The 25,456-nt window shown below is 41.0% G+C and overlaps 2 protein-coding genes across 3 annotated transcripts in view; one reads left to right on the forward strand and one right to left on the reverse strand.

Annotated features, from left to right (window-relative positions):
- Positions 1-25,456, reverse strand: part of RFTN1 (raftlin, lipid raft linker 1) — an 885,191-nt gene that overhangs the window by 320,505 nt on the left and 539,230 nt on the right. The gene's annotated exons all lie outside the window — the stretch shown is intronic.
- LOC128660391 (uncharacterized) lies at positions 3,666-10,494 on the forward strand. Of its 2 annotated transcripts, XM_053714211.1 has the most exons (3): positions 3,668-3,982; positions 4,971-5,106; positions 9,886-10,494. In XM_053714211.1, the coding sequence occupies exons 1-3, from the start codon at positions 3,761-3,763 to the stop codon at positions 9,900-9,902; spliced, it is 375 nt and encodes a 124-aa protein (XP_053570186.1). In that variant the 5' UTR covers positions 3,668-3,760; the 3' UTR covers positions 9,903-10,494. The 2 variants fall into 2 exon arrangements, with proteins under 2 accessions (XP_053570185.1, XP_053570186.1); XM_053714210.1 differs by lacking the exon at positions 9,886-10,494 and having other exon boundaries at positions 3,666-3,982; positions 4,971-6,848.

Raw genomic sequence — 25,456 nt, forward strand, 5'->3', positions numbered from 1 at the left:
ATTTTTGTTACTGTATCGGCAGCCTCAGACAGTGTATTAACGGTTTGCGCAGGCATTGGAAACCGGGTATTATTTAAAGATTAGCGGCTTCTGATACTTTGTATGGGACACGATAATGTTTTCGGCAGCCAGAGTCCGGTTGCCGAAATTGAGTTATAACGGGCCGTTGGAAGCAGTCGATAAATGATATTGCTTCCGACAGCAAACCGAATTACAGCTCAATGGAAACGAGCCCATAATTTGTACTAGGAATAACATATTTCGTTTTTTTCTGTAACTCCGTTTTGATCCATTACTTCTGTGTTGCTATATGACAAATGTATGCTTTTTCCACTTCTTTTTCTGTATTGAGTGTTGAATAACTAAATAAATATTTTTTTTTAAAAATGTGGCCCTATGGTACTGATATTCTTCTAACTAATGGTATTAAAATATATGGCATTTTACCATGGTAGAGTAGTTTATTTAAAGGGAGATGGAACCCAACATTTTTCTTCCATGAGTCACATAAAGAATACAAATTTAAACCACTTCCCAGTTTACTTCTATTATCTAATTTGCTTTATTCTCTTCATATCCTTTGTTGAAGAAGCAGAATTGCACTACAGTGAGATAGCTGAACGCATTGGGTGAGCCAACAACATGAGGCATATATGTGCAGCCACCAATTAGCAGCTCCTGAGCCTACCTAGGTATCCTTGTCAACAAAGGATACCAAGAATGCAAAACAAATTATATAATAGAAGCAAATCGGAAAGTTGTTTAACCCCTTAATGACCACAGCACTTTTCCATTTTCTGACCGTTTGGGACCAAGGCTATTTTTACATTTCTGTGGTGTTTGTGTTTAGCTGTAATTTTACTCTTACTCATTTACTGTACCCACACATATTATATACCGTTTTTCTCGCCATTAAATGGACTTTCTAAAGATACCATTATTTTCATCATATCTTATAATTTACTATAAAAAAAATATAAAATATGAGGAAAAAATGGAAAAAAACACACTTTTTCTAACTTTGACCCCCAAAATCTGTTACACATCTGCAACCACCAAAAAACACTCATGCTAAATAGTTTCCAAATTTTGTCCTGAGTTTAGAAATACCCAATGTTTACATGTTCTTTGCTTTTTTTTTGCAAGTAATAGGGCAATAAATACAAGAAGCACTTTGCTATTTCCAAACCACTTTTTTTCAAACTTAGCGCTAGTTACATTGGAACACTGATATCTTCCAGGAATCCCTGAATATCCCTTGACATGTATATATTTTTTTTTAGAAGACATCCCAAAGTATTGATCTAGGCCCATTTTGGTATATTTCATGCCACCATTTCACCGCCAAATGCGATCAAATAAAAAAAATTGTTCACTTTTTCACACATTTTGTTACAAACTTTAGGTTTCTCACTGAATTTATTTACAAACAGCTCGTGCAATTATGACACAAATGGTTGTAAATGCTTCTCTGGAATCCCTTTTTTCATAAATAGCAGACATATATGGATTTGGTGTTGCTTTTTGGTAATTAGAAGGCCGCTAAATGCCACTGCGCACCACACGTGTATTATGCCCAGCAATGAAGGGGTTAATTAGGGAGCATGTAGGGAGCTTGTAGGGTTAATTTTAGCTTTATTGTAGTGTAGTAGACAACCCTAAGTATTGATCTAGGCCCGTTTTGGTATATTTCATGCCACCATTTCAACGCCAAATGCGATTAAATAAAAAAAAAAGTAAAATTTTTCACAATTTTAGGTTTCTCACTGAAATCATTTACAAACAGCTTGTGCAATTATGGCACAAATGGTTGTAAATGCTTCTCTGGGATCCCCTTTGTTGAGAAATAGCAGACATACATGGCTTTGGCGTTGCTTTTTGGTAATTAGAAGGCCGCTAAATGCCGCTGCGCATCACACGTGTATTATGGCTAGCAGTGAAGGGGTTAATTAGGTAGCATGTAGGGAGCTTGCAGGGTTAATTTTAGCTTTAGTGTAGAGATCAGCCTCCCACCTGACACATTACACCCCCTGATCCCTCCCAAACAGCTCTCTTCCCTCCCCCACCCCACAATTGTCCCCGCCATGTTAAGTACTGGCAGAAAGTCTGCCAGTACTAAAAAAAAGGCATATTTACATATGCTGCTCTGGAGGATCCCCCCTTAGCCCCCAACCTCCCTGATACCCCCCAAACAGCTCTTTACCCATCCCCCTCTAACTTATTAGTAGCCATCTTTGGTACTGGCAGCTGTCTGCCAGTACCCAGTTTATAGTAAAATATGTTTTTATTATTTTTTTTAAATAATTTTCTGTAGTGTAGCTTGCCCCCCCCCCAAAAGACCAACCCACCACCCCTCCCAGATCTCTTAGATCGACATATATGTAAATATATTTGGCAATCACTGCCACTTTTCTCCCATCACTTTTCTGTAGTGTAGCGGTTCCCACATGCTTCCTACCCCCGCGCGTGCACCCGGCGTTCCCGCCCACGATCCCGCCCCCCTCCACATGATACGGCCCATCGATGGCCGCCCACCCGCCTCCCAGACTGGCTCCCACCCACCAACGAAACCGGCCATCGATGTCCGGTACAGAGAGGGCCACAGAGTGGCTATCTCTGCATCGGATGGCCAAGGGGGGTTATTGCAGGATGCCTCGATGTTGAGGCATCACTGCAATAACCGGAAAGCAGCTGGAAGCGAGCAGGATCGCTTCCAGCTGCTTTCCAGACCAAGGACGTACGCCACACGTCCTCGGTCATTAACTGTATTTTTTTTGAGGACGTGTGGCGTACGTCCTTGGTCGTTAAGGGGTTAAAATCACATGCTCAATCTGAATCACGAAAGAAAAAAATTGGGTTTCATGTCCCTTTAAGGAAACAAAGCAATGCAAAGAGTCACAAGTATATGCTTGGTACATCAATAAAAATCCACCCTTCTGTTAGACAAAATCAACAACATAAACATAATGAAATCATGTTTACTGTATAGAGCAATATGGCTGCTGTAATAAATGTTCATTATTCTCTTAAAGGGACATTAAACCCCAAAACATCATTTCATGATTCAGATAGAGAATACAATTTCAAACAACTTTCCAATTACTCCTATTATTTAATTTACTTCTTTCTCTTGTTATCCTTTGCTGAAATGTTTATCTAGGCAAGTTCATGTGCAGCAGAGAACCTATATATAAACTGATTGTCATTGGCTCACCCATGTGTTCAGTTAGAAACCAGTAGTGCACGGCTGCTCCTTCAACAAATGATACCAAGAGAATAAAACAGATTAGATAATAGAAGTAAATTAGAAAGTTGTTTAAAATTGTATTCTCTATCTGAATCATGAAATAATTTTTTTGGGTTTCATGTCTCTTTAAGTATAAAATTATGGCGTGGGCAGAACATCCTCTTTAATGGTTCTCATTTCACCGTAGTACTATTGTTAAAAACACATGATTGTATAGGAAGAAAACATTATAAAAGAGGAACTGCAACTATAAAAAAGAGCGCAGGGATTGCATGAGAGCGGAGCGGCATAAGGGCTGGGCTCCTGGCTGGAAGGACAGGGGGGAAGGGAGAAGAGGGGGGGGGGGGGGGGGAAGGAGTTAGGTTAGAGAATAGGGAAGTAGAAGATAAGAATGAGAGGAGGGACTGAAGGGCAAGAGATAGAAGAGGGGGGTTGGAAAAGGTACATATAGGGGGAACAACAGGAAGTGGCTTCAGTACTAACCTTTTTTGTTTCAGGAGCTGCTTGTAGCTGATGCAGAAGAAGTTGCTGAAGATGACGGCCAGAAGCAGGAGAATTCCCAAACGGTTCCTTACAGATGATGAGACCCTCTGGAAGACGAGAGCAATCCGGGCTCAGAAGAGATTGAAGCTCCTGGAAAAAAGGCAGGGAGAGAAACAGAAGAAGCAGGAGACGGTCTTGGAGCAGAAGGCAGCGGTAACCCCCCCTGAGAGAGAGCGGATGCAAGAGGGTAACGTGAGTATGAAAGGCAGGGCTGAGGCAGAGGAGGGGGCCAATTCTGATGTGAGTATGGGGGAAGTGGCGTTATTTAGTGAAACGGACCGGTCCAGCAGTCCGGAGATTCCCTTAGGCCAGGGGGGCAGTATGGGGTGCAGGCGGCGGCAAGCAATGGCGCCTCTAGGGGGCAGCAAGCAGGGCGCGCGGCGGCGTAATTGGGGCCTAGAAGATGAGGGCCATAGTAGTAGAGCAGGCGGCAGACAGTCCAGGGGCAGGGTCTGGCCTAGCAGTGAGCGGTCTGGTAGAGGCGCAGTTGCGGGCGCGAGTGGCCGCCATAGGCGCAGCAGTATTCCCCCTTCCTCCCCCTCCCCCTCTTCTTCCCCCTCTTCTTCCCCAGTCAGTGAGCGCGATATGCGCATGCGCACGCCGATACGGCGTGCGCTACGTGATGACGTCATCATGAAGGGGGGGGGCGGGGGCCGCACGGTGCGACAGGGATGATTCCGTTTCAGCAGGGGTAGTGGAGAGAGGGCGTCAGTCGCCGGGAAGGGGAAATAAGCACAAGGTATCAAGCGGTGCGGGTGGGAAGACGAGCAGGGAACCAAGAAGGAGGGAGGAATTAAGGAATGCGGAGGCAGATTGCTGGGGACCCGGTGGTCCAGGCACACACACATGCGAGTCAGGGGAGGAGTGGGAAGGCCAGGACAGAGCTAGAGCAGGGGGTAAAGAAAGGAAAAAGTACTGTGAAGTGTACAGAAGAGGGGCGAATAGCAGGAGGGCAGCAAAAAGGGTCAGGTTAGAAGAGAATAGTGTGGAGCGCCCCAGGATGATTAGGGATACGGAGGGGTATACATATGTGAGGGTAGAGGAAGAAGGGGAGGATGAAAGGAGCATTAGGGATACAGGGAATGGGGGGCGCAGCAGTAAGAGGGCAGAGCACATGTCTGTGAAACAGGTTCAAAGAAAAGGGGGGGATGGTACTAATGTAAATATGAATATGTTGCAGAAGAGAGACAAAGTGGGTAAAGTGAACAATGGAGCAGGTGACAAAGAGGTCGAAGGGAGCACGACAGCGCCGCAGGGAATGGCGGCAGCAGACAAGGAAGGACAAGACGGGCATCGTGTGAGCCATAAGAAACACGGTAAGCAAATGTATTATAGTGACAGTAGTGAATCTTCGTCAGATAGTTCCACGGATGATGACTTTGAGGATGATAAGCGTAATGGGAGGGGGCATAGAAAAATCTTGAAAATTGTAAGAAAGTTATATGCTAAGCAAGAGAAAAATAAGGTGGTGAAGGAAGGGTATGAGGACGGGGACAGCAGTGATAATGTGGTGAATTTAGACGATGAAGTAGCAGCGACCAAGCTCTTACCCCTTCCCACACATTTAAAAGCGAAGGTTGTTAGGAAAGCGCAGAGAGGACGGTATGTGGATGTGTTTGAAATGACTAGGGAAGCTTTGGCGGTCAAATCTAATGAGGGAAGGGGGAGAAGGGCAAAGCAGACATTTCCAGAATGGGTGAAAGGGATGGTCATATATGCAGAATGTTTTCTAACGGCCAATCCAGATAAGATGAAAGGGGTGCTGAGATACATACATTTAATAGCGGAATGCTACACCACATACGGGGGTTTCGCATGGAAGGATTATGATAGGGAATTTAGGAAAGGAAATATACAATTGGGAGGTAAAGGTAGGAAGGATTTTGGGGTAAAAATACTAGATACGTGGACGAGGGTGATGAAGGTCCCTGAAGCACAAGGTAGGCCCATAGGGCAAGGGAAAACATTCAGAACAGAGGCAAAGGAATGCTGGGCGTTTAATGACAAGAGGTGCGACAGGGGGAATTCATGTAAATATAAGCACGCATGTAGGCATTGTGGCGGAGCGCACCCAGGAGTGGATTGTAGGAAGGGTAATGCCAATAACAATAGCAAGTTTTCCTTTCGAGGGCACGGGGGCAACGGTAGCGGAGGAGGAATGGCGGGTAATGGCCAAAACACCGCTGAGGGTAGATAGGATCATTGAGGAATTGGCAATGTACCCGCTGAAAGAGGAAAGGATTTTGTTAACAAACGGTTTGCGTGTAGGTTTTGTGGTCCCAGTTAAAACAGAAGTTAAAGGGGCTATGCAGGCGAGAAATTTAAAATCTGCAGCAGAATTTCCAGGAGTACTAGCGGAAAAATTGAGGAAGGAGGTTAAATTGGGGAGAATGGCAGGGCCATTCAAAGAGAAGCCGTGTGCTGACTTGATTGTGTCCCCCCTGGGAGTAGTTCCCAAGAAAGAGAAGGGTAAATACAGGATGATACAGCACCTGTCCTACCCCAGGGGGAATTCAGTCAACGACGCAATTGACAAGTTGGATTCTTCAGTGCAATATCAATCATTTGATAGTGCGGTAAGAATAGTGAAACGGCTTGGAAAAGGGGCGTTGATGGCAAAGATAGATGTGGAATCTGCTTTTAGGTTATTGCCTTTGAACACAGCTAGTTTTAATTTAATGGGTTGTAAGTTTGATGGTGATTATTACATAGATAAGTGTTTGCCCATGGGGTGTTCGGTTTCTTGTTCAGTTTTTGAAAAGTTTAGTTCATTTTTGCATTGGTTGTTTACAGAAAAAACAGGATGTGAGAGTATGTCTCACTACTTAGATGATTTTTTGGTGGTAGGCAGGAAAGAGACAGGGGAATGTAGAATCTGGAAGGAAGAGCTAGAGGCAATGTTCAAACAGTTGGGAGTGCCAGTAGCAACGGAAAAGTCGGAGGGGCCGGGTACGAGGCTGGTTTTCCTGGGTATCATGATAGATTCCGCAAAGGGGCAATGCGAGCTCCCTGCGGATAAGATTGAGAAGGCGAGACATATGATAAAAACGATGTTGAAAAGGAATAAGGTGACTCTTAGAGAACTGCAGAGATTGCTGGGGGTTTTGAATTTTGCGTGCCGGGTAATACCGGTGGGTAGATTATTTAAAAGAAGGTTGGAAATGGGGACAAAAGGGGCAAAGCTGCCCGAGCATAGGGTGCGCGTCAATAAGGAAATGAAGGAAGACCTCAGAGTGTGGGAGGCATTTTTAGATGAATTTAATGGTATCAGGATATGGGAAGAGGCAAGGTCAGTGGAAGAATTGGAGTTGTTCACAGATGCAGCAGGCAGTGCGGGGTTTGGAGCGTATTTGCAAGGTAGATGGAGCGCGGGCGAATGGCCCGCAGATTGGAAGGAGAAAGGGTGGATAAAGAACATGACTTTGCTTGAATTGTTTCCCATTATAGTAGCGATAGAGCTGTGGGGCCATGTATTAGAGAACAAAAGAATCATCTGTTGGTCCGATAATAAGGCAGTAGTGGATGTAATGAATAATTTGTCGTCATCATCTAACCCGGTTATTAAGTATTTGAGATATTTTGTATTAAAGTGCCTTAAGCACAATATTTGTTTTAAAGCACAGCATATACCAGGGTACAGGAATATTGTAGCAGACGCACTGTCAAGGTTTAAATGGGAAATATTTAGGAAGGTGGCTCCAAGGGCAAGGAAGGAAGGTGAACCCTGCCCTGTTCTTCTTTGGCAGATTGGCAACAAATAGACGGAATCAGGGAGATGGTAGAGAAGTCCGTGGCGCCAAAAGCGTGGGCCGTATACAAGAAGTATTGGGAGCGGTGGTGCGAATTTAACAAGATTATAGGTCGCGAGGAAGAAACGGTTTTTCTAGAATGGCTATGGGTATTGAAGCAAGGGGGGGTGAAGAAAGGGCAGTTGGGCACAGTACTGGCGGGGGTGTCGTATTTTTCGCAGTTATATGGGAGAAAGGATATAACAAAGAGATTTGTGGTAAGGAAAGTATTCAAGGGGTGGAGCGTAGGAGAGAAGAAGCAAGGCGATAGAAGGGAGCCGATAACAGAGGATAGGTTGGCGGAAATGTTAGCAGTGCTCAGCAAAGTATGTTTCAATGACGATGAGGCATTGGTATTCAGGGTAGCTTTCTCTTTGGCTTTCCATGGGGCATTGCGCATAGGGGAATTGCTGGCGAGGAATAGGAAAGACGTGGGCGGTGGTGTAAGGCGAGAAGATGTGAAATGGGGCGTGCGAGCAGTGCTAGTTTTAATTCGGAAATCAAAAACAGATACGGAAGGAAAAGGGGTATGGGTGTCAATGGGGAGGACAGGTGGCGCGACTTGCCCGGTGGCAGCAGTAAGGGATTATGAGCTAACAGCAAGGGCAGAGGGCCCGCAATTTGTTAGGCATAGGGACGGATCCGGCGTCACGGGTTTTCAGTTTAGGAAGGTATTGGAAAGAACGGTAGAAAGACTGGGTTGGTCAGATGCATACTATGCGCCGCACTCATTCAGAATAGGGGCAGCAACCAGTGCGGCATCTAGAGGATGTTCGATCGAGCAGATTAAAAAAATGGGAAGGTGGAAATCAGCAGCATACAAGTCCTACATCAGGCCAAAAGGGGGCGTTTGATTGCGATTAGGGATGCGAAGTCATGGCGCCAACCGGAATGAATTTAATTCTCCAATTTTCTTTGTGATTTGTTACAGGAAGAGCACTAAGGATATGGGTGGTAGGGCATTCATACATATACTGGGCGCAAGTTAGGGCTGCGACATTGGCAAAAGGGACACATTTGGGATTTAGATACACCGAAGCCAGTGTTAGGTGGATAGGAAAGAGAGGAATGAGGTGGGAAGAGTTGGTAAGCACAATACAGCAGGCAAGGCAGAGATGGGGGCGCCCGGACGTAATGATAATACATTTAGGAGGGAATGATATTGGAGCATACCCTCTGAGGGAACTGGAAGAAAGTATAAAAAGTGTAATGGGGTGGTTGGCGATAACATGGCAAGGAGTAAAGATAGTATGGTCAAACATAATATCAAGGTTGGTTTGGAGGAACACTGACACGCAGAGAGCGGGCTACAGAGCAAGGAGGAAGATTAATTTGGTAGCGGCAAAAGCAGTCAGGGGGATAGGTGGAGCGGTGCTGGAGCACCCATTGTTGGCGGCAAAAAGGGAAGAGATATTCAGGCGCGACGGAGTTCACCTGAACGAGGCCGGTAATGACCAGTTTTTGGAGGACATCAGGAGAATGTTGGAGGAAATGATCAAGGTAAGGAAAGGTCACGGGAAAAGTTTAAAGGTGTTTGGCAGAAAGAGTATTTCTTTGTTGGCGGTGAAATCGGGATCTGGCACGTAGGCAGGGCTTGCGAGGGGCGGAGGGGATCCTGTAGCATACCCAGTCTAAGTCGTGATTCGGTGGTCTAGCTAAAGGCTGGTATATGCTGCAGGTTCGCTCCTCCCCTTTTGCTCTGCCACAGGGGGGGTTTGTGGTCCCCCCCCCTGACACGTGGGATCCAAGTTCAGGTTATGCAAATGCTGACGCATTTTTGAGTGTTATGTTGATTAAGGGTATGTTATTACCCAGGGTATGTTATTACCCAGGGTATGTTATTACCCAGGGTATGTTATTACCCAGTGAGAAATTTTTTGAATTTAAATTAAATTATTAAATGTGACCTTTCCATATTTAGCCAAACTCCTGTGTTGTGTCATTATTTCAGGTTGCCAGAATGGCAGAAGTGGTAATAGATGGTGGTGTTCAAAAAGTGGGTCAATTGGGTGTAAAGTATATGGAAGCTAAATGGAGCCTCTAAGACCTTAAAAAGAGCGCAGGGATTGCATGAGAGCGGAGCGGCATAAGGGCTGGGCTCCTGGCTGGAAGGACAGGGGGGAAGGGAGAAGAGGGGGGGGGGGGGGAAGGAGTTAGGTTAGAGAATAGGGAAGTAGAAGATAAGAATGAGAGGAGGGACTGAAGGGCAAGAGATAGAAGAGGGGGGTTGGAAAAGGTACATATAGGGGGAACAACAGGAAGTGGCTTCAGTACTAACCTTTTTTGTTTCCCTCCCACCCTCCCTAGATGCAAGAGAGCAGTAAAGACAACTACGCGGAGAGGTCACAACCAGAGATATCGAGAGAAATTGGCATGGTTAGGGGCACGATGTCAGCTACTTAGTTGGATCGCAGTAAGACCGCCCGTGCCCCCTAATAAGGGGATCGAGAGAGCTGCAGCTGGAAGCTAGCGGGTGACTCGAGCGGTCTAAGCTAGCTGAAAGCGTTAAGATAAGCAAGCAGCCATATAGGAGAAAGTTGATAAGTTGTTGCGGTGAAATCGGGATCTGGCACGTAGGCAGGGCTTGCGAGGGGCGGAGGGGATCCTGTAGCATACCCAGTCTAAGTCGTGATTCGGTGGTCTAGCTAAAGGCTGGTATATGCTGCAGGTTCGCTCCTCCCCTTTTGCTCTGCCACAGGGGGGGTTTGTGGTCCCCCCCCCTGACACGTGGGATCCAAGTTCAGGTTATGCAAATGCTGACGCATTTTTGAGTGTTATGTTGATTAAGGGTATGTTATTACCCAGGGTATGTTATTACCCAGGGTATGTTATTACCCAGGGTATGTTATTACCCAGTGAGAAATTTTTTGAATTTAAATTAAATTATTAAATGTGACCTTTCCATATTTAGCCAAACTCCTGTGTTGTGTCATTATTTCAGGTTGCCAGAATGGCAGAAGTGGTAATAGATGGTGGTGTTCAAAAAGTGGGTCAATTGGGTGTAAAGTATATGGAAGCTAAATGGAGCCTCTAAGACCTTAAAAGGGACATTGAATTTTACACAGTACAATGGAATTGAAAATGGAATGCTGAGTAACTGTAGATTGTAAAGACCCTACTTCTCCTCCTTTATTTTAATGTTAGTCTATTTTATATATCTTTTTTACCATGAATCGTGGAATTGTCAGTGCGTACCTCTATTCATTTAACTGGTGCTATAATTATAACTGTATGATAATAAATAATATTAATAATTATAATAATAAAAATAATGCAGCATAAGAGTATAAGCGTCCTATTTTGGCCACATGGAATATTATTATTTACGTTTTAAATCCAATATAGCACTCGATGATTATTCATTTTATAATAATCATTTTAACCAATAGTTGGCTATATTCTTTTTAAAGCGACACTACAATCTTTAAGCTTAAATAAAACATTTTTATGTGATCTTCGTAAGTTACTCTGCTTGAATCTGACAATATTATAACAGTGTTTAGCATATAACGCTTACATAGTATTTTCTCACACCTAGGCACATGACTTTATTTTCTCTTTAACAAGCACAGATTTTTTTCATTTATATCTGGGGGAAAATACAGCCTTCTCTTTTGTGACATCTGTTTATATCAAAATAGATTTTTTTGTAGGTGAGAAAACACAGTAGTAACTATTTGTTGGTATTACATATTTACAGTGATTTAAGGTCTGGAGAAATCACAGTGACTGTGTGTCCCTTTTAATAAACTTCACTTTGAGACATAATCATTTTATAGGTACAGGAGTAGGTGAGAAAGGAAAGGTTGTTCAGTACAGCCTGATAATTCCCTCTTTGAAAAAGTGTTTCTAGATTTGCAGAAAAATACACCCCCGTACCTCAGTCACTGGAGGAAAGTGACTGGCTCGCTCAGTAGAAATACTGAAGCCTCTTGCCGTTAGCAAGCATAAGAGGCAATCTAACTTTTAGCCGGCTTCATGCTGAAATATAATTATTTTTAAGTAGTAGACTCCATTGTAACATAGTAATTGTGGTTGGGGAAAAAAGACAGGGCATTTAAGTTCAGCCTTTTCATATATCCTCTAATGCAACAATTCCAATCACTTTTTAAAATACAAATACATTTGGCTATTCCCCAAACTATAAATTAACAGCAAGATGACCTATCCTATCTGTATTAGTCTGTAAAGATCATTTCTCTCTACACATGTGCATCAGATTTGCACTAATCTATATTTGTCCGAATATTGCTAATTTGTGCATTCAGTACACAGCCAAATAAATGAACTGCAACCTATACAAATTAAAAGAATGATGAATTAATGTATTAACAAAATTCATTAATACATTTGTTTATTTATAATTTTTTAGGAGAAAAACAAAACAAAATATTGCAACTAACTCCTTACACAGCCTTAAATGATTAAGCCATAAACCCCCCCCCCCATTGTAATACACATCTCAATCACTGGAGAAAAGCGCATCTGGCTCACTCAGAAGAAATAGAGAAGCCTCTTGCCGTTAGGAAGCATAAGAGGCAATCTAACTTTTAGCCGGCTTCACGCTGAAATATAATTATTTTTGAGTAGTAGAATCCATAGTAACATAGTAATTGTGGTTGGAAAAAAAGACAGGGCATTTAAGTTCAGCCTTTTCATATATCCTCTGATGCAACAATTGTCAAATGCTTTTATAAGGCACAAATACATTGCTATTCCCTAAAATGTACAGTAAAAAAACTATAAATTAGCAGAAAGATGACCTATCTGTATCGGTCTATAAAGATTACCTTTCTAGATAATTTCTCTTTATCATTTCTATGTGCATTCGGATTCGGACAAATATAGTAATTTGTGCATTCAGTACACAACCGAATAAACAAACAGCAGCCTAAAAGAATTAAAAGAATAATGAATGAATGTATTAATGATATGTGTTATTACATTTGTTTATTCATAATTTTTTAATGCAAAAAGAAAAAACTGAAAAAAAGCTTAAGCTATTAAGTCCTAAACTGCAACAATCCTCATCGCAATACACCCCCTACTCTATTTACCCCTAAACCACCACAACCCCCATCGCAATACACCCCTACTCTATTTACCCCTAAATCCCCATAACCCCCATCGCAATAAACCTCTACACTATTGACCCCTTAAAATGCTAAAACACCCATTGTAATCAACCAACTACTCCAATAAAGTGCCACAAACCCCATCACAATATACCCCCTACACTATTAAACCCTAATCCACCACAATCCTTATCGCAATAAACCCCTACTCTATCGTGGGCCCACATGAGAATCTAAACCTGACTTATGACTCTACATCTCCTTTATGCGTCATGCTACAGTGGAGTACAGTGTGCTTCCTAGGTATATCAGTTTCTCCATGGTATAGTAGACACATATATGTGTACATATGTTTTATTGCTGTGTATATGTGTGTCCGTAGAGTAAAATGATATCATCTGAGGGTGTAGGTGTGTCATTGCTACCATGGAACAGTATGTGTGTGTGGATAAGTGTATGTGTGTGTTTGCTGATCACTGGACATATGGTGATGGAGATGCACTAATGTCCTCTCACTCCATGGCTCAAACTCTGTGTGGAATGTTCTGCTCTCCTTATCACACACTCGTTCCCATTTTGTGTTGGGCTCCTGAGGCAGACATATTACTTCAGATCAGTTCCAGGGTAAAGAGGCAGAGAGTCTGAGCTCAAGCATTCTCTGGGCCAGCTGCTGGTAAGGATCCCCTGAAAATCTTGAACCTCATGAAAGAGGAGTGTAAAATCCATGTCTCTCCTGGTCCCTGTTTGTGGCAGGCTTCTAGGCTGCACATGGTGCTCCAAATTACAGCCAGTTGATTGTGGAAGAAAAACAGAGATCAGAGGCCAGGTCCAAATTTCTAGACCCCATGCTGACCTTGTGCCTGGTATTTGTCATAGCCTGATATGCACAAAACCATGTTTTTACAAAGGTGGCATATTTAATTAGAACCAAGATATAAACAAGATCTATTGTTATTTTGATTTCGTAATCTCAATATTCCCAGTGGCCTTGAGCCAAACATGCTGCTCCAGAACTCAGCTAGGGTGAATATTGCAGAAAAGCTCTTTCCTGCAGCTGTGCTGATGCTTTTGTCAGACTAGTTGCTGCAGATTTCCCATGATGTCCTATTAATAATGTCAGAGACAGTTCAGAACCCATGGTTATCCAAATGTATGGGTTACAAGATGCTTATATGTGGCTGTCTCATGGGGTGACTGTCAGGGTGCCAGGAATCAGACTGAGACGAGAAGTGCAAAAATAATCACACCTTTATTAATAACAAAAAAATAATAAAAAGTCCACAAGTCAAATAACAAGCCAGGAGTCAAAACCAGAGCTGGTAGTCAGACGAGCCGAGTCAGGAGCCAAAGCGAATAGTCAGACGAGCCGGAATCAGGAACAAGGAAAACAGCAGAGTCAGGAACAAGCCAGGGATCATGGACCCAGAAAGGATGTCAGACAGCCAGGTAATACACAGGAACTTTCACAAACAGGTCTGAGACAACGCAAAGGCAAAGCATACTGAACAGAGGCCCTTTAAATAATAAGTGATGACATCACAATTCTGAGACTGCATCCTGTCTCACACAGATGATGCACACCAGTCTGGCCATAAAAGGAAGTGCAGGAAATGAGCAGCATCCCCCACAATGCACCATAGTCAGCAAGAGAGGTGAGTAAAATGGCTGCCAGCAACACAAGGCAAACAAAACAGGGAAAAAACCCTGAGAGTGACCCCGTTTTTTTAGATTATGGCTGAAAAGTGACAGATAAGCAGTTTGGGATTCTAGTTTCTAGACATTATGTTGATCCAGTGCCAGTATTTGTTGTGGCCTGACATGTACAAACCATCTTAAAGAATTTTAACTATTTGCCACAAACTTATAGAGATAAAGAAGTAAACACAAACCAATTTGTTAAATATATGTACATCATAAAAAGATTTCTATCCAGTAGCTCTTAAAGTAGATTTCCATTGATACATATACTCCCACATTGTTTCTAGATTCTGTTCCACTTGAAAAGCATAACATATATTCTGTAAATAATTCCCAAAAACGTTATCACCTTGGTTGGCAGAAAGAGTAGTAACAGAGTGCTTAGGATGCTTTGCGAATTTTGAAACCAATGATGAACTTTTCAGCTAGTGAGGCATCTACACCTTTTATGTCATAAAATGATGGTATAAAATAGCATAATTACAATAATTAGGTTCATTTTGTGCATACCTTTTTTCATTATGTTTAAAAATATATCACTTGAGAAGAAAACATACTGAATAAAACATGGGATTTTCATCTTTTACTTGAATTTTAAAAAGACCCCAGTGAGGTGTTACTGCAGTATTATTTAAAACATCCCACGTTTACAACCAGAAAATTGCATTTGTGGAACACAAGGGCAAAGTTACCGTAATAACCGTAATAACTAACTCCTGGGATAAACCTCCAGAGCCAAGAAATATTGTTGTCAGACCACACAGCAGATACTAACTCATAGGGCGGACACATTTTGCAAAAGGAAAAACAGAGAAAAAGTTGTAGGTTTAAAGCAAAAAAAGAAAGTACAATTTTGTCTTTTTTTTTTTTTTAATGAATGTTGCAAGGAAGATAGAGTTTTGGTTCTAAAACATCCACATGACACATGAATTCGCTCTTATACTTTCTCCTATAATTCTAACAATAATTCTTCATTAGTTCTTAAGTTATTGTAAAAAAAAAAAAAAAAAAATTAAATTCTTTGGTCTTCAATACAGAATTTGCTGCAATATAAGATGAACTGATCGGAAAATTTAAATTGTGAATATATTCTCAAAATCAAATTGATATTTGTTAGAATATAGAAATGACTCCAAGCACAAAAAAAAAACCCAGATGCTGCTAGTTTCTGCACTTTAACATTTTTCTTAGCTTGAAATATTAAATTACTAGTTAACATAGGTTGCATGTTCATTTGCTTCTGTTGCCAAGCTGTGTGCTTTACAATGCCTCTAAAGCGTAGATTAAAAAAAACTGAAATCCGAAGATAGAATCTCATGGTGATGATTAAGTATGGTTTGTCTTGGTGCATTGTCTGTATTCCAAGCAAAGTATTGACATTAGCAAAATATAAGGTCACACAGGCAAGTGGTCAATAATATGAGTTTTAGAAACATTTTACTCTGTATTTACAGCAGCCAACAAAATATCCAACAATGAAAATATTAAAAACAAAATAAAACCTAACAACAACGTGCACACTTTCATGTAATGCACTTCATAATCACCCACATAAATAAAAGGAAATACAAGCAGACATTTCCTGTGTATATGTTGCATATGTTTCATTTTAAAGGAGCCTGACAGTTAAAATTAATCTAATTGTTCATATACAGCATGCAATTTAAAGAGACTTTTCAGTTTACTTCTGTTATCAAATTTGCTTTGTACTCTTGGTATCATTTGTTGAAAACCATACCTAGGTAGGCTCAGGTGCAACAATGCACTGCTGGAAACTAGCTGGTGGTTGGTGGTTAAGTACATATAACTCTTGTCATTGGCTCACAAGATATGTCCAGCTATGTTCCAAGAGTATATAGATGCTCTGAAGATGATTTTAACGGTGTGTCTAACCCCTCTGTAGGGATTAAACACAAAGTTATATGCACGCAATACTACAATATTAAAACACAATAAAGCATTTTCTTTTTGCACTTATAAGTCTCTTTAAAAGTATGGGACTGTCTACAGCAATTACAGCTCCCCCTACAGGTTGCTTGCATAACTTTGCTGCAAACATGGCTGCCATATAATACTCAAGGTACATTTGCACTTCAGGGGTAGGCCTTCTTGTTTAATCTGGGACTGAATGGTTGATGCAGATGCTGTTCTATCCCTGTTAGCTCAAAATACTGATCTCCTGATAATGTGATCACTTTAGGTCTGCCTGGTCTTGCTTTAAATGAAAAACAATATAATTTATGTGCTCAATGTACTGCCCTCTTAGAATAGTAAGATTAGCTGAAATTAGACACTGAGGATATGTTTAAGGATCGCAGAGAACAATGTGTCCCCAAATTAGTTCAGTGGAAGGAGTCAGGAACACTAGCAGAATCAGTAAGAGGATCAAAAGAATAGAAGGTGTTAATCAAATGTAAATGACAAATACAACTCACGACTGCTAAGGTGTTACCCTTTGAATGAAATATATATTGTCACAACTGTTTTGAAAATGCATACACAAATGGTTTGTGAAGAAGATATTCATATAAATGGCAATATGAAAAAGTTTTAATAAAGGGATATTTTTTTTTCAGTGTTTCATTTAATTATTTATGGATTTTTAATAAATGACCAAATAAATCTCTCTCTCTATATAGCTGCAAACTATACTTTGTTGATATTAAGCAGTTACAATGTTTCCAAAATTGAGGAACCAATGTGAGAATAAGACATGTTTTCAATATATTTAGAATACTTTATTGGAATTCCTGGGAACTTGCTAGCTTAGCCTTCCGTGAGACCCTTGAAATATTTCATTGCTCATGAGGAAGTTTTTATATACAGAGATGAGGGAACTAATAGTACGATAATTCCTCCCATGAGATTATGAAACTTGCTGTAACATATATAGTAATGGTCAGACAGCAGAACTACAACACTCATTTACAAGGGGAAGCTTGCTGAACAATCACAACCATCCTATACAGAAGGGGTGATTACACAGTATACCAGTCTAGAATTAACTTATGATCATTTCACTTGTGGCTAAATTTAAATCGGATTAATCTGACATTACAGTCCTAATCATAGTATAGTTACCTGCAAGAAGAGTTCTAGAAATTAAACATAAATGTCTGTGTATCTCTATAGCAGATCCTTTCGCCCATGTTCCGTTTGCAGAGATGACCACTTTGAGGGTGTGGTACTGGTAGCTTGTTGGGTGTGATGCTTTCACATTTTTTTTAATAAAAACAAATAGCTGAGCAAACAACTTATCTGATAAATTATTTTCATTCTGGATAATGAGAGTCCACAGGGAAACCTTGACATGTGGGATATATTTCCCATCACTAGGGAGAGGCAAAGAACCCACACAAAAGCTTTTAATCCCTCCAATCTCCCAGTACTACTGTTTAATGTATAGCCAAGCAGAGACAAGTAGAAAGATAGGTAGGAATGACAAAAGCAGGGTCTACAGAGGTGCAAATTAGAATTGCCGCACTATGTTTAAGAGGGTGGGCTGGTGGACTCTCACAATCCTGAAATAATTTTTTTTATCAAGTAAACATACTTTTTTATTTCTTTAACAGGATGATGACAGTCCTCAGGGAAACCTTGACATGTGGGATTCAATACCCAAGCTGAAAGTCAATGGCAACGAAAGAGTGTGACAATTAAGGGATAAGGGGTATATTGCAGGTCTTTACAGGCTGAAATTAAATGCGTTCACTTGAGTACAATTGAATGAAACGTGCATCAGGTTAGCGCGACTTCCGAGCTCCGGTTAACTGTTACATTTGACTAAAAAGTTGCACAAAACACATTAAAAATACATTGTACAGTACAGTTACACTTATAATAACACTGTATAATAACAATTATTACAAAATATTTCATAAAAAAGTTTTAAGGGCTCAAAGATATGAGGTCTCAGGAATGCAAAGGGCTTTAACATAGAGATGCATACATATACATGGCTATATATATATATATATATATATATATATATATATATATATATATATATTTATTTTTATTTTTTAAATGTTTATAAGTGTGTACATATGTATTTATATGTGTATACATGTATTTCTTTCCTAAGATATGGTGAGTCCACGGCTTGAGTAATTACTGTTGGGAATATGTCTCCTGGCCAGCAGGAGGAGGCAAAGCGCACCACAGTTAAATTGCTAAGTATTACTCCCTTATCCGGAACCCCCAGTCATTCTCTTTGCCTTCGGTGCATGGAGGAGGTGAAGTTTAGGTGTCTGAAGAAAATTTTTGATTTAATCTTCAAGCAAGTTTTGGGGTTTAGCTGTATTCCCCGTCATTCCTTGCAGTCGGGTAGTGGTGGCTTTAAAGCAGTTAGGAACTTGTAAAGAGGTACTTACTGTGTTTTCTTAACAATTGCTGCCCTAGTTTAGAAAGCCAGAGTTGGCTACTCTGTTCTTTCTTTTTCAAAGGTTTCTGTAAAGAACTGCGTCTTCTCATACCTTGTAACTGTGTACATGCCGGACAACAGAGCAGGTAAGTGCTTTTTCTTCCAGTTGGGGAGACCATGCACTTAACAAATAAATAGACACTGCTTTTTTATTGGGACATAGATAATCCTGTTGTATGGGTTACACTGGGGCATAAAGCAGGCACTGTAGCATGTGTGAGACTAACATTTAAACTATTTTAAAAAGAAAGGGTAAAATGTTTTTATAAGGCTTTAATTTCTGACACATATTTACTTGATAAAACAATACAAGTTTAAACTAAAAGTAAGGCCGAATGTTCTATTTTAGCAGTTTATTCATTTCCCCTTTGCTTTAAAATAAAACGATGCAACATTTTAAACTCCCACAATGTGTTCTAATATATAATATGTTTTTGTTAGGTGTGCTTAAACAAACCCCCATGTTGTATTTCTTAAATTAAGGGAGACTGACCAAATCCCTCTGATTAAAGCACACCACTCTGCTCAGGTGTGTAATTGAGATTATATATATATATATATATATATATATATATATATATATATATATATATATAAAGCCAGGGAGTTTCATTCTATACAGTCTTGATTTGAGGCATACTGCAGTGTTGGAATTCTATTTTGGTATATTAGAACTGAATGATTCAGCCCAGTAAGGCTAAATTTTATAGTGTTAGTACCAGTCTATTTTGGGACACCTTGTAAGTGGTGACTGGCTGAGCAGAATATTGCCATATTGTGTGACTAAGATCCCAATTTTATTTAAAAGTAAAAAGGTTTTTTGCAGCATTCTATAATATGTGGTCTCATTTCTTTGTATGTGTGCCAATACTTCATTTTGTCTAACATTTTAAACTGTCAGGTTCGAAAAAACTGATATTTCTGGTACTCAGTGTACCAGGAAGTGGTGCCTCTCTGTGTTGCAGCAGTAATTTGAGCTCAGCAGTTGCGGTCACATGACCGGCTTTACTTCATAAAGTTTTTGAGGAAAAAGTTGTTTTTATCCATTTCTGGGTGATCCGGTCTTAATTGGTAGCAGTAAGGCACCTCAGTAATTGAGGTGCGAGTTTGCCTGAGGGGTATCTTAGAAGTTTATTTGATGTGTATTAAATGTTTTTTATTAACTTTTCTCACATAATTTTAGCTGGGGATCGATCCTAATTTGAGATAAAATATAAAGTGTATTTTTTCCTTGGCTTATTTTAATTGAATATTAAAATCTTTGAAAATTATCTTTACAAGTTTATTTACGGTTTCATAACATGTCTGATATGGAGCAAGAGCCTGTTCTCATGAATTCATGCTTATTATGTTTAGATGCACAAATTGCAGCTCCTATGCAATTTTGTTCTTCTTGTGTCAAGAAAACCTTGCAAAATAAAGGTAACATTTTTAAACCTAATGTCTCTCAGGCAGGATGATGCTGTTAAAATAATACCTCAGCTTTCTCCTGCTACGTCCAAAGCCTCAATGGCGTCATATGCAGTACCCTGTGGTTCCTCTATAACTCCTAGTGGAGTTTATTTAAAAGTAGAAAATACTGCCCAGGTATCTTCAGCTGTATCTGCAGCATTAGCTGCCATTCCCAGAGTACAGGGAAAACGCAAGAGGAAATCTAGAAATTCAGAAAGTAAGGTGCCTGTCCTCAATTCTGCTTCCCAAGTAGCCCTTTCTCATAAGTCTGATGAGGAAGATACTTTGGGACTTTCTGAGGGTGAAATCTCAGATTCGGACAGTATAATTCCTTCTTCTGAGACTGAGGTGGTATCCTTCAGATTTCAGCTTGAACACCTTCGTCTATTGTTAAAGGAGGTTTTAGCTACTTTAAATGACTCTGATACCCCTGTCTCTGATAAACCTTCCACTTCGGAGGTTTTTCCAGTGCTGGACCGTGCTAGGGAGATTATCTCACAGGAATGGGAGAAACCAGGGGTTTCTTTTCCCCCATCTCCCATTTTTAAGAAAATGTTTCCTATCAAGGACTACAGAAAAGACCCTTGGTATACTGTACCCAAAGTTAAAGGGGCCATTTCCACTCTGGCTAAGAGAACCACTATTCCTATTGAGGATAGCTGCTCTTTTAAGGATCTGATGGACAAGAAGCTGGAGGCTTATTTGAAAAAGATTTATGTTCATCAAGGTCTCCAATGGCAACCTGTAGTGTGTATTGCCAGCGTGACTAGTGCGGCATCTTATTGTTTCAACGCCTTGTCTGATTCTCTTCAAGTAGAGACTTCCTTGGAAGAAATCCGAGATAGGATTAAAGCTCTTGAGTTGGCCAATTCCTTTATTGCAAACTTCTAGATTTGCTATCCTAGCCCGCAGGGCGCTATAGTTGAAATCCTTGTCTGAGGACGTTTCCTCTAAAGTCAAGCTTCTGGTGATTCCTTACAAGGGCAAAACCTTATTTAGACTCGGTTTGACAGAAATTATCTCTGATATTACGGGTGAAACATTTTCGTTCCTTTCGTAACTGCAGAGGAAAGCCTTCCCCTTCTTCCAAGCAGGAACAATCCAAGTCTTCTTGGAAACCCAATCAGTCTTGGAACAAGGGAAAACAATCAAAGAAACCTGCAGCTGATTCCAAATCAGCATGCAGGGTTTGCCCCCGATCCGGGATCAGATCAGGTGGGGGGTAGACTTTCTAAGTTCTCTCAAGCCTGGATACGAGATGTCCCAGATCCCTGGACTGTGGACATAGTATCCCAGGGTTACAAATTGGAATTCAAAGACTTTTCCTCCAAGAGGCAGATTCCATCTCTCAAGATTATCTGCAGACCAGATAAAGAGAGGCGTTCATGAAATGTATACAACATCTTTCCTCCCTGGGAGTGATAGTTCCAGTTCCAGTGCAGGAACAGGGTCTCAGATTCTACTCCAACCTATTTGTGGTTCCCAAAAAAGAGGGAACTTTCCGTCCCATTCTAGACTTGAAGTGTCTAAACAAGTTTCGGAAAGTTCCATCCTTCAAGATAGAGACTCCATTCTTCCTTTAGTACAAGAGGGTCAGTTCATGACAACCATAGACCTAAAGGATGCATATCTTCATGTTCCTATTCACAGGGACCATTACAGATTCCTGAGATTTTCCTTTCTCATGGAATTGCTGTGGCACCCTACCTGGACGACATATTGGTTCAGGCGCCATCTTTTCAACAAGCAAAATTTCACACAGGGATAGTTGTCTTTTCTTCGTTCCTACAGATGGAATGTGAATCTGGAAAAAAGCTCCCTTTCCCCTGCTACAAGAGTAGTGTTCTTAGGGACCATAATAGATTCTCTATTGATGAAGATTTTTCTGACAGAGGTCAGGAAAAACAAAATCATTTCCTCTTGCCTCTCTCTTCAGGCTACTGCCCATCCTTCAGTTGCTCAATGTATGGAGGTAATCAGTCTGATGGTGGCTTCCATGAACATCATTCATTTTGCTCGATTCCATTTGAGAGCTCTCCAGTTGTGCATGCTCAGACAATAGAATGGCGACCATGCAGATCTATCTCAGAGAAAAGAGTTAGATCAGCCGTTAAGGGACTCTCTCCCATGGTTGATTTCTCAGGAACATCTGTCTCAGGGCACATACTTTCGGAGACCTTCCTGGGTGATCATCAGCCAGCTGGGCTGGGGAGCAGTCTGGAACTTGTTAAAAGCTCAGGGCCTTTGGACTCGGGAGGTGTCTGCTCTTCCCATCAACATATTGGAGTTGAGGGTGATTTACAATGCTCTATTAGCTTGTCCTCAGTTGTCCTCAGCCCAGTTTATCAGGTTCCAGTCAGACAACATAACCTCTGTGGCTTACATCAATCACCAGGGAGGAACTTGGAGTTCCTTAGCCATGAAGGAGGTTACTCGGATTCTTCAGTGGGCAGAGACCCACAATTGCTATCTGCCCTTCACATTCCAGGAGTAGAAAACTGTGAAGCAGATTTTCTGAGCAGACAGACAGACTTTTCATCCCGGGGAGTGGAAACTCCACCCGGAGGTGTTTTCCAGCTTAGTCCTCAAGTGGGGGGTGCCTGAGTTAGATCTGATGGCGTCCCGTCAGAATGCCAAGCTTCCAAGGTATGGTTTAAGGTCAAGAGATCCACAGGCCATTCTGATAGATGCTCTGGCAGTTCCTTGGGTTTTCAGGTTGGCATACCTGTTTCCTCCTTTTGCTCTCCTTCCATAAGTCATTGCTTGTATCAAACAAGAGAGGGCGTTGGTGATTCTAATAGCCCCTGCGTGGCCTAGCAGGATCTGGTTTGCAGACCTAGTGGAGATGTCATCTCTCCCACCTCTGAGGAAGGACCTCCTGATTCAGGGTCCCTTCCTTCATCCAAATCTCGTTTCTCTGAAGCTGACTGCTTGGAGATTTGAATGCTTAAAGGGACACTTTCATTATTCAGATAGAGCATGCCATTTTAAACAACTTTCCAATTTACTTCCATTAGCAAAATGTGCACAGTCTTTTTATATTTAAACTTTTTGTGTCACCAGCTCCTACTGAGCATGTGCAAGAATAAATGTGTATGCATTTGTGAATGGCTGATGGCTGTCACATGGTACATGTATGCATTTGTGATTGGCTGATGGCTGTCACATGGTACAGGTGGAGTGGAAAAAGACATAACTTAAAATTGTCAGAAAAAAAATCTACTACTCATTTGAAGTTCAGACTAAGTGCTATTGCATTGTCTTGTTATCTTGCATTTCTTGATTATGCAAATCTACTGTGTTGACTGGTCCATTAATTCTGTCTAGGCTTCTTTTTTCTGAGTCGGTCATTGAGACCATGATTCAGGCTCGGAAGCCTGTTACTAGAAATATTTACCATAAGCTATGGCGTAAATATTTTATTGGCGTGAATCCAAGGGCTACTCTTGGAGTAGAATTAGAATTCCTAGAATGTTATCTTTTTTTCAGGAAGGCCTGGAGAAGGGATTGTCAGTCAGTACCATGAAGGGTCAGATTTCTGCTTTATCTGTTATGCTACTGTCAGGCCTTGGTCAAAATCAGGCCTGTCTTTAAGTCTGTTGCTCCTCCTTGGAACCTTAACCTTGTTCTTAAAGTTTTACAGCTGGCTCCGTTTGAGCTGTTGCATTCCATAGACATTAAGTTATCTTGGAAAGTTTTGTTTCTTGTATATTGGTTCCCAACAGTAATTACTCAAGCCGTGGACTCACCATATCTTAGGAAAGAAAAACAAAATGTATGCTTACCTGATAAATGTATTTATCCACGGCCCCACCCTTCATTTTAAGACAATTGTTCTTTTTACTATAACCTCAGGCACCTCTACACCTTGTGTTACTCCTTTTTCTCCATTTCCCTTTGGTCGAATGAGTGGGGGTTATGGGTAAGGGAGTGATACTTAGCAGTTTAACTGTGGTGCTCTTTGCCTCCTCCTGCTGGCCAGGAGAGATATTCCCAACAGTAATTACTAAAGCAGTGGAAATAAATAAATTAATCAGGCAAGCATAAATTTTGTTTTACAGTTTTATATATATATATATATATATATACACATACATATAAACACATAAATACATGTGTATACATATATATATATATATATATATATATATATATATACACTCACCGGCCACTTTATTAGGTACACCTTGTTAGTACTGGGTTGGACCCCCTTTTGCCTTCAGAACTGCCTTAAGTGGCATAGATTCAACAAGGTATTGGAAACATTACTCCATATTGACATGATAGCATTACGCAGTTGCTGCAAATTTGTTGGCTGCACATCCATGATGCGAATCTCCCGTTCCACCACATCCCAAAGGTGCTCTATTGGATTGAGAACTGGTGACTGTGGAGGCCATTGGAGTACAGTAAACTCATTATCATGTTCACTGAGATGATTTGAGCTTTGTGACATTGTGCATTATCCTGCTGGAAGTAGCCATCAGAAGATGTGTATACTGTAGTCATAAAGGGATGGACATGGTCAGCAACAATACTCAGGTAGGCCGTGGTGTTTAAACAATGCTCAATTGGTACTAAGGGGCCCAAAGTGTGCCAAGAAAATATCCCCCACACCATTACACCACCACCACCAGCCTGAACCATTGATACAAGGAAGGATGGATCCATGCTTTCATGTTTATGCCAAATTCTGACCCTACCATCATGAATGTCGCAGCTGAAATCAAGACTCATCAGACCAGGCAACATTTTTCCAATCTTCTATTGTTCAATTTTGGTGAGCCTGTGTGAATTGTAGCCTCAGTTTCCTGTTCTTAGTTGACAGAAGTGGCACCCAGTGTGTTCTTATGCTGCTTGCAGCAGTGAGAATAATACAGCAAACTGAACTTAATAGAACATTTTGAAACATACATATTCCCAAAAGTAGCATCCATTCCCAGGTGTCAAGAAGAAATAAATAACAAATACTAGAGACACGAGCGACATATACGAAAAAAAAACTCATACAAAACAGAAAGAAACATCATATGAGAATAATCAGAACCCAACATAAAACTCCACACACAGATCAGCATTAAAAAAATGCAGGTGAGCAGCTGCATAACATAACGGCATGAAAGGAGCTGTGGAAACCAAGCAATCAGTACAATTATGGAGGCGCTGGTGGAGAAACCGGAATCATATAGTACTCAAGTCACTGAACAGAGACAAGCTAGATAATACCATA

Source organism: Bombina bombina, chromosome 5 (assembly GCF_027579735.1).
Source record: "Bombina bombina isolate aBomBom1 chromosome 5, aBomBom1.pri, whole genome shotgun sequence".
Lineage (NCBI taxonomy): Eukaryota > Metazoa > Chordata > Amphibia > Anura > Bombinatoridae > Bombina > Bombina bombina.